The following is a 12504-nucleotide window of genomic DNA, read 5'->3' as shown; positions in this document are numbered from 1 at the left end:
AGGCTGCTGAGGTTCTGCTGTGGCCCTGGCCACAGCTAGTGGGGGGAGGGGGGGGTGCGGGTGGAGGTACGGAGTCTCGGGCTTAGGAATGGGGGGCGTGCAGAATCAGCTAGCGTAGGAGACAGCAAGCCGGGGGGAGCTGCGGAGAAGGGGAAAGAAGCCGCCTGGCCGGGCCTGGGAGAGGCGGGGGGCTCAGCGGGGGCACCCACGGCTGGGATGGGCTAGGGGCCTCACCACTTTGTTCTCGTAGAGCACCAGCCCGTAGTTGTGCGGCACGAGGCTGAAGCGGTTCCTCCACTTCTTGTTGTCCTCCTGGTACTGGAAGAGGTTCCCCGAGAAGATGACGCGCTCATCCAAGGGCACCTATGGGAGGGAAAGGGCAGGGAGTGAGATCCAGCATGGGAGTGGGGTCCTCCAGGAAGGTGAGCACGTCCTCCATCCTGACCTCACCAAGGCCTCCGAGGCAGGGCTGCATGTCACCCATTTGGCAGATGAGGAAAGTGAGGCTCAGGGCAGTGAAGGGGGCCCCCCTGGGGTCCAGGAGGATCAGAGGTGATGCCGGGACTTGAACCCAGGCCAGGCACCACAATACCGGACCCAGACAAGACTCCCACCCCATCCTGGCCCGAGGCAGAGACGGCTGCCTCGGGACAGGTCTCCAGAGCACGAGGCAGGCTGCTTCCCCATCCACCCCCACTGCAGCATGGGCGTGCGACAGTCACTCCAGCCGGAGGGGACGTGCCCACCGGCCAGCACCGGTGAGGACCCAGCACCCGGGCAAATCTCTTTCCAGCTCTGGGCCTGTTTCCCCTTGGGGCAACAAAAACTTGACCACGGTGGCTCCATAGAGCCTCCCCAGCTCCAAAGGCTGACAAGATGGTCTCCATGAATCTGGGTGGGGGAGGAGGGGACCTCAGCCTGGAGGGTTCCCGTCTGACCAGCATCCTGGCGGACTAGTGGCCAGTGTGGGCAGCAGAAACGCCCAGACATTCCTGCAAAGCCCTAGCTTTGACTCGACGGCTGACTCAGTGTGACTTCAGCCCTGTCACATCACTTCTCTGAGCCTCAGTTTCCTCAACTGTCAAATGGGACAGTGACAGCACCGACTTCCCCGAGGTTATCTCGAGGATTCTGTGCAAAGATCACGCAGGCAGCCGGCACCTGGCAGGCAGTACGATACACGGAGCCACCATGACCACTATCGGGGTTACTGTCAGTGTCATTCTCCAGCTCCTCGGGCTGACTTATTTGGGGAGGGGGAGGGGTGGCCGTCCCGGAGCGAGTGCTTCCTGAGCAGACCCGCACTGGGAAGCTTCAGGAAAGGAGAGACAGAGGCCACAAGGGAGCAGCCCTCCTCCTGGATAGGAGGAGCTCGGGGAGTCAAGTGTTGCTGTTTCTCAGCAGCTTCTGTCTGTTCTACAACAAATACGGTGCCTTCTGCAAAAAGAAACATGCATGATGTGTAACAAAGGGAGAAAGTACTGATATTGTCTTAATGGTGCCTAACCCTTCCTGGCTTCCTCGCTCTGCTTCTGGGTCTGCCCCGCAGCTGGAGTCAGAGGTGAGCGGCCCCACCCCAGGCATCCTCACCCCCCAGCCCTCTCCCTTCACACGCAGCCTCCTCTCCCCAGCAACTCCTCAAGGGGAAATGCCAAAACATTCTTGGAAAATGAGGGCCTATTGTGCGCAAACAATAGGCCCGCGAAGACTGCTTCCTACCCAGGGATAAAAATATTTACAGGAAAAGAAAACGGTTCCCCCTACCATGCACCCCCCCGCCCCCCCCCCACACACAGTGGGCTTTGCCCAAGTCACAAAGCTGGGCTCAGTGGTCTATATTTAGACTGGGGCCTACTCTCAACCCAGCTCTTGAATCCCCATCTCTCCTAGAAAGAAAAGAGAAGACAGAGCTCTCCCCACAACCTGGTCAGACCCTCACTCCCACCCCCAGGCCCCTGGTCTGCAGTCCTCCTCTCTGCTTAGAGCCGGAGCCCAGGCTTGGTCAGCGGGAGGCTGAGGGCACAAGCTCACGGCCCAGGTGGGCCTGCCCGGGCGACTGGGGCTCAGCAGCGCCCCCAAGTCCACCTCTAGATCCTGGGACAGTCCGTAATGGGGAGGTGGTGTGGGTTTGGGTTTTATGTTTAAGACTTTCAAATGGTAGAGTCACGTGTCCACTGGAAGGTCTGCAGGAAACGAAACGGAACCCGACAGCCCGGGCCAAATATTTTGGACTCTGCAAAGCTCTCTGATGCCACAACGGGCATCTTCGGTAAATGGTGAACGGTTAGAGCACGGTCCCCAGGCTCCGACAGCCCGAGTTCCAGTCCCAGCTCCACGGCCCACAGCACGGGAGCCCAGACAGGTGACTCCACCTGTCCAAGCCTCAGTGTCCGCATCTGGGATGGGGGCGGGACTAAATCACAGCCCCTCCGAGCGGCGTCGCACTGGCTGTATGAGCAGTGCCCACACGAAAGGACTGCTGTTTTTAGTATTACTATTAATCGTATTGTTATTTATTGTATTATTATTTCTTCTTTTTTTTTTAAGAGGAAATGTCATTCATTTACTTATTTATTTATTTATTTGCCGCACCTTGCAGCACGTGGGTTCTTACTTCCCCGACCAGGGATCGAACCCATGTCCCCTGCATTGGGAGCACAGAGTCTTAACCACTGGACCGCCAGGGAAGTCCCTGTACTATTATTTCTACCAAAAACAATTTATGTGATGATGATGATGATTTCTAGTATTATATTGTTATCATGACTTAGCCTCATGATGGTCAGTTTACTGAATGACAAAATGGGACCAAAGATTCCTCCTTTTCAGGGATCGTGGGTGATTTCACCTTACTCTTCCTGCTTACATGTTACTTCTGTTTTCTTACCACAAATACTCAACCTTGTGGGTGTTAAAAGCGTTTCTTATGCAGAGTAAATGCTTAGCGCGTCAGGGAACCCCATCTCTATCTTAGGTTATTGGGACCCAGGTTGCCTGTGACATTTCCTTCCAAATTGGGGAGCAATTCCAGTTCTGCCCACTGGAAGCAGCTCACCTGCGCTGGGTCCAAGGCCATCTTTCCTATTACACAGGTGTGCTCCTGCCACAAACCCAGGCCAGGCCACATCTGCTGTCACAGGGTCGGGAGGTTGCCATGACGTCAGGAGACCAGACTGCCTTTTCTGGGCCCCAAATCAAAGGGACATGTGATGCTCTGAGAGGCTCTGACACACAGCCCTGACCTCCCCTCCACCCCAGGCAGGCTGGGGGTCAAGACAGAAGGAGACTCTGGTCAGGAATCTGGAACCTGGCTTCAGTCCTGCTTCCAGCACGCTGGGCCAGCCATTTAAAGGCTCAGCTTTGGGCCTCTGCACGTGCCATTCCCGTGGTCTGATATTCGTTCTCCCATCAGGTCTTCCACTGAGATGGCCCTTCTTCCAGGAAGCCCTCCTGGGCCACCCAGACAAGTCGGGCCCCACTGTCTGAGTCCACCCTGTCATCTCCTTCACGGCGCCCACTTTATCGTGTAAAGGGCTGTTTACTGTCTCCCTGAGTGTCTGGGGGCAGCAAGGGCAGCGTGGCCCCAGCACCTGAGCCGTCACAGTCAGTGTGTGTCCCGAGTAGGGGGCCTGTCTCTCGGCGGAATCCTTTAGTCTCAGTGGCAGCTCTCCCACTCCACTGACTTGACACCTCCGGCCGTTCCTCCTGCTGAGATGACACCAAAGGGTAACAAGTCCTCAAAGCCTGGTCAAGTGATGCCAGCTCCCACCCCTTTGGTCTCATATAAACAGGCACATCTTTAGGCACCTGGTTGGAGGGAGGGTGGGGAGTGGAATGAAACAACTCCCAGGTGGGGCCTTTGCGGGCTCTTCTGCTCTGCCCCCTCCCGTCGCCCCCCGCACACCCCGCTATGCCCACGCCCCTGCCCACAGCGTTCCCCCTTCCAGAGACGCCTTCCCAATCATCCGAATCCCACCTAGCCTCCAGAGCGCCATGGGATGCCCACCCCCTCCACAAAGCTGCTCTCTCCTCTGGCCCAGGACTCTTCCCTCTGGGCACCATTTCACAGACAGAAAAACAGGCTCAGCAAGGTTACCCGGCAAGTGGGGACTCACACCCCCATCTGTTCTCTCACTGAATCCGCATCCTCCTCTAGGCAGGAGGTACCCATCTGGCAGATGAGGAAACAGCCTTGAAGCTTACATCAAAGGCCCCGGCCACCAGTTGATAAGAGGATTTGAACCCAAGGCCCCCCGAGTTCTTTCCCACCAGACCACGGGGTTCCAGCCTCCGTCCCTCGGCTACGGCACCGCCCCCGGCCCCTCGAAGCCTGAGCACAGGATGACCCGGGCAGCCCCGAGGAAGGCGACAGGACTGGGGGCGGAAGCTGTGGCGAGGTGAACAGGGCGACTTCACAGCCCACCAACCACGGGAGTCAGCCACGAACGCCCCGAGCCCCAGGCACTGGGGTTGGCTGGCTGACCGGCCTCATCCCCAGAGAGAAGCTGCTGGGCGCTCTGCCAGGGGCCACCAGCCAGGAATAAGTAGGCTCTGGGCTGCCACTCAGCCACTCCAGGGCCAGGCCACCTGCAGAGGAGCGGGGCTGGCACCCTCCCTCCTCATCACCCTTCCCTCTGCCACCTGCCCGGCCATCCAGTGGGCAGAGGGTGAAGGTCACTGAAAGGGAATGACCCAAGTAATGGGACGTGCAGTGCCCTCAAACAGGACTTCCCTGGGCTGACACAGGGCCCCTGCAGCACCCCCAGAGGAGCAAGGGTTGGCCTCTCCCCCCAGGTGCTCAGACCCAGGCCTGGCGGCTTCCAGCCGGGAACCCAGAGCCCCACCAGTGCCCCGGCTAGTCCCTCACTTCCTCGGCGCCATTCCCATCCCCGGCCCCATGCCAGGGCCGACCACAGGATCCCCTCCCCTGGAGGCTCTCTCGCCTCCTCGGGCCCACGCGGAGCCCCAGGCTGGAGCCGGGCAGCTTCCGGTCCTCGCTGGGCAAACAGTCACTGTGCAAACATAATCCTACCACTGCTAATGGGATAATGACAAGGCCAGGGAGGATGACAGCAGCCAGCACCCGCCCAGCCCCGGGCACCCAGCCGACAATCTTTAATCCTCATGGCCACCAGGTTCGGGAGGTGTGCTCATCCGGTTTACAGATGAGTACACTGAGGCTCCACAGGGGAGGTAATTAGCTCGCGGGCACACAGAGTGTAAGAGAAGGAGCTGGGCTGGGACCGGGCCTGTCAAGATGACTCAGAGCCCCAGCTCTGCTGACGGAGGGGCCGGCCCGGCGTGGGGGGGAGTCTCCCCCAGTGCTAAAGGGGCCTCGACACCACCACCAGGTCACCTGCCTATTCAGAAGCCGGGTGCGGCCCTTCGAGACCATCCAGCAACAACGGGAAACCGAGGCCACGGAGGCCGCCCTGCCCCTGGCCCAGCGCCTCTCACCTTGCGCCAGAGCAGCTGGGCCTGTGGCGCCCCGGTGCCCTCAATCTCATGGCGCATGCTGTTGAAGAGGGCCACACCATACTGGTCCTCGTAGAAGCGGAGGAACTCCGTCAGGATCTTCCCGGTTTTCTCTGAAAGGGAGGGACAAAAGGGGCCGTGAGGTTAGTGCAGTTGTTTCCGGGCAGCAACCCTGCCCCAGGGAGGGACACCCGCCTTGCCCCAAATCGCAGCTCATGAAATTGTCCGCAGGAGCTCCGTGTTTGCATCTGCACTGCATTCCTGGTAGGGGTGGTGCATTTCCCACACACACGTGGGTGAGCCTCTGGGCGGGGAAAGGGGCAGTGACCCTGACAGAGAAACCACCAAAGACACGAGAAACCAACAGACATGTGAAAAGACACTCGGCCTCACCAGCCAGCAAACAAAGCGGAACCAAGATTCCATTTTCCCCTGTCAGAGCAGCCAGGACCAGCCAGGAAGAGAACAGGCACCTCAACCAGATCTGGGGAAGTGGGAAGTTGGGACGGCCTTTTCGGAGGGGGACCACAGCTGCGTGCACAGTTCCAAGGGTGCATGGGTGCCCTTTGATGCTGCACTTGCTCCTGTAGGAATCCAGCCCACAGAACTCACACAAGGACAGCAAGGCATCTATGCACCAGAAATCACCAGAAACAAGCCAGCTGTGCACGTGGGGGATGATTCAATACCTAGCAGCTCACCCAGGACGGTCAGAAGATTAAGGGGACCTATAGGTACAGGTACCCACAAAGGGAAGGTGTCCGTACTCTGCCACGTACAGAAAACAGTGCTACAGGATCCCACACTGAATATCACCTCATTTAAAATTATTCCTGTATGTGCGTATGAGTTATTTATGCTTGGAGACCTCCAGAAAGAGGTCCAGAAGGCAGCACTCCAGGCTGTTAAGGGCGGTGCATCTGGGTGTGGGAATGAGAAGCAGGGAGCAAATTTCATTTTCTGCTTTATTCACTTCTATAGCTTTTGAACTATTTTATGAGCATGATTCTTCTCACAATAAAAAAATAAACATTCTAAAATCAACTCATCTACCAAGTTAACAACCCCTTTGCTTTCACTGGCTGTTTGCTTCTCTCTTCGGCTAAAGCAGTTTCTGAACAGAGAAGGAGAGTACTGGGGCGCCAGAGCAGGCCCAGCACATGCTGCCCGGGCGTCCCCATTTACAGATGAAGAAACTGAGATCCAGAGAGGGCTGTAACCCATGCCGAGGGCGCCTTCTCCTCGGGCAAGGCTTCCCAGTCGAGTAGCTGCAGCTCCAGTCCTGACCTGGGGTTCTTGCTGACCCACTGTGCGGCTCCCCTCCCTGGGCCTCAGTTTCCCCCTGCACACTGTGAGGACCAGACTCAATAATGGACAGGCCCTACCGCCTTGGACAGTCTTGGATTCCAGGTTCCGAAGACCTGTTCCTTTCTCAGAGGAGAAGGGGCTGACGTGACGCCGTCCCTCCCATGGCTGGCTTCTGGATACCGAGGGCACCCAGCTAGGACGGCATTTCATGTAATCCTCTCAATAGCTCTATGGGGTACGGCTGGTGTCATCCCCAGTTACAGAGGACACCGAGACTCAGAGAGGTTAAGTCACTGGCACAAGGTCACACAGCTACTGAGTGGCATGACTGGAATGCAGTCCTGGGGACCAGCCAGGAGGTGGTGGCTGGGGAACAAGGCTGAGAGCAGGTGCCACATCCCACACCTAGGGTCTCGGGCAGGCCCACTCCCTCCACTCCTTCCAGAGGCGGCTCAGCCCATGGGTCCCTCTCCACAGGCCTGTGCTCCCCTTTCCTGGAATGAGCTCATGTCTGTTCAGATTCTGTTTGGGGGGGAGGAAGGGGAGAACAAATGAGGAATTTGCTTTGAATGCCTATTTTTTTAAAACTGTAAACAACCAGAACTCTCTCAAACACCACAGGAATTGTTTTGAAAAATGATGAGGCGGGCTGGGGGTGGGGGAAGACGAGGTAATGCACTGGAGCCAAACAGAGAAAACAGGACCGTAGACAACAACAATATTGATAAAACATGTAATCGTCATCATAATCGCTCCCTTTTATTGAGTGCTAACCCAAGCCAGTGGGTGGGCAAGTTTCACATGCAGGATCTCAAAGAATCTTCACAAAAACCCTAGGGAGTCAGTGCTATTGTTTTCCCATTTTAAGGATGAGGAGGCTTGCACACCCAGCATTGGAGAGCCAGGTTCTCAGCCTGCAGCCCAGGGTTTTGCCCCCGCTCTGCCTCAAACAGCCGGACGGACAACGGGCACTCTCCCAGCACACAGGATGGGGAGGCTTGGCCCTCGGATCTCAAGGGTCCTTCAGCAACAGCTCTAGGATGCCTGACTCAGCCCTGATGCACCCAGCCTCAGACACAGCATTATTTCCAGAAGGGCTAGAATATGCCCTGATGCGTGGGAAGCCAGGCCCAGGAGGAAGCTGCCATCCCATGTCGGGACGCAAACCCAGGTCTGTCTGACTCACAGCATGTTCTCAGCTGCCGGGTCAGCGAAGCCCAGACATCACGTCCCGGCAGGGAAGGGCCCAGCCAGAAGGCCCAGGCATCGCCCCATCGAGGGGCACACCAAGGCCCACGTTGGGCGGGGCTGTGGGTTGAAGAGGAAGCCAGGGGAGGCCGAGGAAGTGAAAAAGAGAACGAGGTGACCCAGATGGAGACAGAAAACGAAGGTGAGACTGACAGGCCTGATGCATCCAGGCTGAGAGGGGCAGAGTAGGAGGCAAGAAGGAAATTCATTCTTGACCTCTCACGATGGGATGCAGAAAGGTCATCCAAGTGATGCTGCGGGACCAGGGTCCAGGAGTAGAGGGCACGAGGAGTGGGAGAGGAGAAGTCACCCGGCAGCGGGTGGAGAGGGGAGAGGGTACAGGCAGAAATATGGGTTGCCTCACTCAAAGGAGTAGGAAACAAGAAGACAGCCCCATGGGCGCTGCACCCCCAAACAGACTGCAGCAGCCCTGATTTCACCCAACCACCATCACAGGCATGCCTTGCTACCCAAACTCGAGAACCGTATAGACCTGGACCTGCTTTCAGATAAACTCTTTGCTACCTGAGATTCCAGAACCAAACAGATCAGACAGTGTGGGGTCTCTCAGTACCCAAATCTGCTCTCCAACCTGGGAGCCGAATGGATTGGGATAGGGAGGGAGGGAGGCTGGTCTCTAAGGACTGAGTGCAAACCCCGGGAGGGCGGGCCTGGCACAGGCAGGGGCTGAGCAAGGGGGCTGCCCACTCACCAAGCGGTTACTGAGTGCCCACTCCACGCCACGCCCCAGGGGCCGCGGACGCTGCCACCCGCCGGCTGAGAGGTGAGGGGCTAGGAGGAGGGTCCCGGCAGCGTCAGGGAACTGGGTAGCTCAGCTGAGGTTTGGCAGCAGAGGGGAGCGCTGGAAAGGGAAGACGGTGAAGGAGGAGGACCGCGGGGTGGCTTCTTGGCAGGCCGGAGCACATTCTTGAGAGATGTCCTAAGACAACTTGGGAGGAACTGCCACGTGCTGGTACAGAGGAAGTGCCACAGGAAGGGAGAGGATGAGGACTTGGGGGGCTGTGCAGGGGGGCCTAGGTGTCAGGGCTGGAAAGACCTCGGAGAGGCAGCGGGGGGAGGGGGTCCAGTCCCCTCCAGGAGCAAAGGGCTCCCAGAGGAGGAGCCCCGAACAGAGTCCCCCGGCAGCCTCTCTGGCCGGACGCTGCCGAGGAGGATGCAGGCGGCACTGCAGCCCCGGAGAGGCTCCCCCTGCCTGCTGAGCTCGGGGGCCACGGCCCAGGCAGCCCCCTCCCTGCAAGGCCTGCTCAGCGCCCCACTCTCTCCCTCCTCGCCGCCCTGCAGCGGCCATCTCCCTGGAGCTGCCGGAGGGGTTTATTGACTCGAATCCCACCAGGCGTCCCTGCCTGGGTGTCCACGGGTGGTCCCCGAGGCCTCAGGCGCCCCTCTCTCCTCCACACCTACCTGTACCAGCTCTTCCTGCCTCTTCCCAAGGCTTCGGGAGACACCACATGCCAGGGATTCGGGGCCTCATCACCCCAAAGGGGATTGTGAGCCAGAGAGGGTGAGGGGCTCACCTGAGGCCGCAGAGCCAGACCGAGGCAGTCGGGCTTCTGGCCACAGCCTGCTGACCCCCTCCTGGTCCTGGCTCTGGCCACTGTCCACAGGGCCCCACAGGGCATCCCTCCTCGCAGCAGCAGAGGAGAAGTAGGTGGTGGCCCATCTCCAGAGGCAGGGCCGACTGCAGGGGTCCCTGGCCCGGGAACTGGGAGGCCCCGGCTAGTTGTAGCGATGCAGTTGCTGCTGGGAGCTACGGAGAGAGGCTGGGCTGGAGCAGTCTGAGCATGAGTGCCGGCCTCACCCACCCTCCACACTTTCTCACACATCCTCCCTCCTTTCCTGCACTCAGACCCAGATGCTCCAGGATACGAAGGTAGGAGGGGTACTGACGGAGCCTGCCCTCCAGCCCCAGGCCCTGTGAGGTCAGAATCCCAGTTCTGAAGACCCAGCCCCACAAGCTGCCTAGCTCTCTCAGAACCTCAAGCTCCCCATCTGTAAAATGGGCATAACAGATGGGTCCAGTTCAGGACTTCCATAAATGTTGCTACTAATCATAACCATCGTGCTCAGCTTGTAACAATAGTAAGGACTGTTTGAAAGTTTTATTAGCAGGCATAACTTTCATAGTTTGAAAAAACCCAATCAAGACTTTTTCTAAAAAGAAGCAGGAAGAGAATCGCAAAATAAGAATAATGATAAGGATCGGTAGGTCTTCAACAAAGACCTGAAAAAGGGAGCGCTCCCTAGGAGGAAGGAACTGCACAGGCAAGGGTAAGGGGGTGGAACACCTGGACGGGTGCAAGGACCATGCAGGAACCCAGGTTCCCACCTGACCTTGGTGGGGCTCCCTTGGCATAATCTTCAGCCTCTGAGAGAGCCCAGAACCAATCGCTGGCCCCTCCCGTGCCCCTTTGCCAGCATATCCTGCAGAATTAGGAGGTAAGCTCGTCCTACTCAGACGCAGGGCCCGACACACACACGCAGAGTCCTCAAACGGCCCCGAGGTGAATACAGGTAAATAAACCCTCCATTTACAGGTGTATAAACCAAGGTCCAGAAAGATTAATGGCTCACGAAAGGTCATCTCACTCATCAGTCAACAAAAGTTCTGAGCACCTACGTGGGGTTGTCATGGGACTACCTGCGGGGGTCCTGATACGCTTATGAAACCAAGAAGACAGCACATGAACTCTGGGAATCGGTGTGCAGCCACCACTGGGCTCTGTGACCTCAGGAGGCCACTGCCCACCCGGGGCCTCCACCTCCACCCAACATCTCCATAGCATGGAGGCAGCGGGCTCCACTCAGATTTGAAGAGGCCACTGCCCAGGACATGGAGGCCAGGGTGAAATACATGCAGACACAGACAGACAGACAGACACACACACACACTCTCTCTCTCTCTCTCTCCTCTCTCTCTCCCTCTCTCTCTCTCTCTGGCTCTCTCAACCTCTCTCTCCCTGCCCGCCGCCCCAGGGGCTGTTTTGGAGTCTTTTGGAGAGCTGGTTGAATAAGGGATCTTGCATCTGTATCTCTGGTTCTTAGGATGGCTCTGCCCCCCAGATGACTGGAACCATGTCTCCAAAGCCTGTACCCTTTGGGACCATCGAGGGTGATCCAGAGGGGCCTCCTTACCAGCCAGTCTTCCTGACTCTGCCCCCAGGACAACCTCCCAGAGTTGACTGAGGTGCCTTTCCACTGAGGACTTGTGTCTGTTCAACAGCTCAGGTAATGCTGATAGACTGTCACCCCCACTTTATAGATAAGGAAACTGAGGCTCAGGGTGACTTGGAGACCTTCTGAAAGACACTTAGCCTAGGGGATTCCCTGGCGGTCCAGTGGTTAGGACTCCACACTCTCACTGCTGAGGGCCCCGCTTCAATCCTTAGTTGGGGAACTAAAATCCCATAAGTGCAGCACAGCCAAAAAAAAGACACTCAGCCTAAAAGGGGAAAGAGGTGGGTTTCAAACCTAGTCTCACATCAAAGCCTACACATTCCCCCACCTCGTAAAGCCTCTTCATTCCCAACACAATTTCCAAGGCTCTGCCCTACACTTTCTTGCTGGATCTCTGCCCGTTCCCTAGAGGCAGGCAACACAGGCTTTACAATCCCCATTCTACAGATGAGGAAACCGAGGTTCAGAAAGGCAAAATGACTTTCCCAAGGTCACACAGCTGGTGACTAAGAGCCAAGACTGAAGTCTGGGCTCTCCAGCCCCTACCTGGTCGGAGCTGGCAGGGAAACTTCACTCCTACTGGGTCCTCATTTGTCAATCTTCTGTGGACCTCAATCTTCCTACTTGCAAAATGGGTGGGTGGGTCCCTATTGGCTCAGCTGATCTAAAATCTCAAAGATGATCTAATCAGTGCTGGGCTCACCCCAGGAGCTGACTGGGAGGCTGGCCTCAGCACCACTGCTTTCTTTTTTTTTTTTTTTTTATAAATTTATTTATTTTATTTATTTATTTTTGGCCATGTTGGGTCTTCGTTGCTGCGCGCTGGCTTTCTCTAGTTGTGGCAAGCGGGCGCTACCCTTCGCTGCAGTGCGCAGGCTTCTCACCGCGGTGGCTTCTCTCGTTGTGGAGCACGGGCTCTGGGCACGCAGGCTTCAGTAGTTGCGGCACGTGGCCTCAGTAGTTGTAGGGCACGGGCTCAGCTGCTCCGCGTCATGTGGGATCTTCCCGGACCAGGGCTTGAACCCGTGTCCCCTGCATTGGCAGGCGGATTCTCAACCACTGTGCCACCAGGGAAGCCCTCAGCACCATTTCTGAGCTGCTGGTGAGTCAGCTCTGAGTGGAAGCTGACCACAGCCCCCCTCGGGCTGGACAGAAGAACTGGGGGCGGGCACTGCAGCAAGACCCAGCATCACCCCCACTTGCAAACACGGCACCGTCTCCACTGGGCATTCAGGCTCTGGGCTCAAGTTCCAGCTCTGCTACCAACTAGCTGTGTGA

General features: G+C 57.5%; 1 protein-coding gene across 6 annotated transcripts in view; it reads right to left on the bottom strand.

Annotated features, from left to right (window-relative positions):
• The window catches only part of NIBAN2 (niban apoptosis regulator 2), a 49608-nt gene that overhangs the window by 12790 nt on the left and 24314 nt on the right, over positions 1-12504 (bottom strand). For 4 of the 6 annotated variants that reach the window (XM_007101770.4, XM_007101773.4, XM_007101771.4 and 1 more), the window contains exons 2-3: positions 5458-5588; positions 235-363 (exon numbers count right to left, since the gene is read on the bottom strand). In XM_007101770.4, coding sequence (XP_007101832.1) covers positions 235-363; positions 5458-5588 — 260 coding nt within the window. Of the gene's footprint in view, positions 1-234; positions 364-5457; positions 5589-8743; positions 8768-9566; positions 9770-12504 lie in introns of those variants that run through there. The other 2 variants (XM_055086958.1, XM_007101774.4) reach the window with 2 other exon arrangements.

This window comes from Physeter macrocephalus, chromosome 9 (assembly GCF_002837175.3).
Source record: "Physeter macrocephalus isolate SW-GA chromosome 9, ASM283717v5, whole genome shotgun sequence".
Lineage (NCBI taxonomy): Eukaryota > Metazoa > Chordata > Mammalia > Artiodactyla > Physeteridae > Physeter > Physeter macrocephalus.
This window is presented reverse-complemented; position numbering and strand designations above follow the sequence as displayed.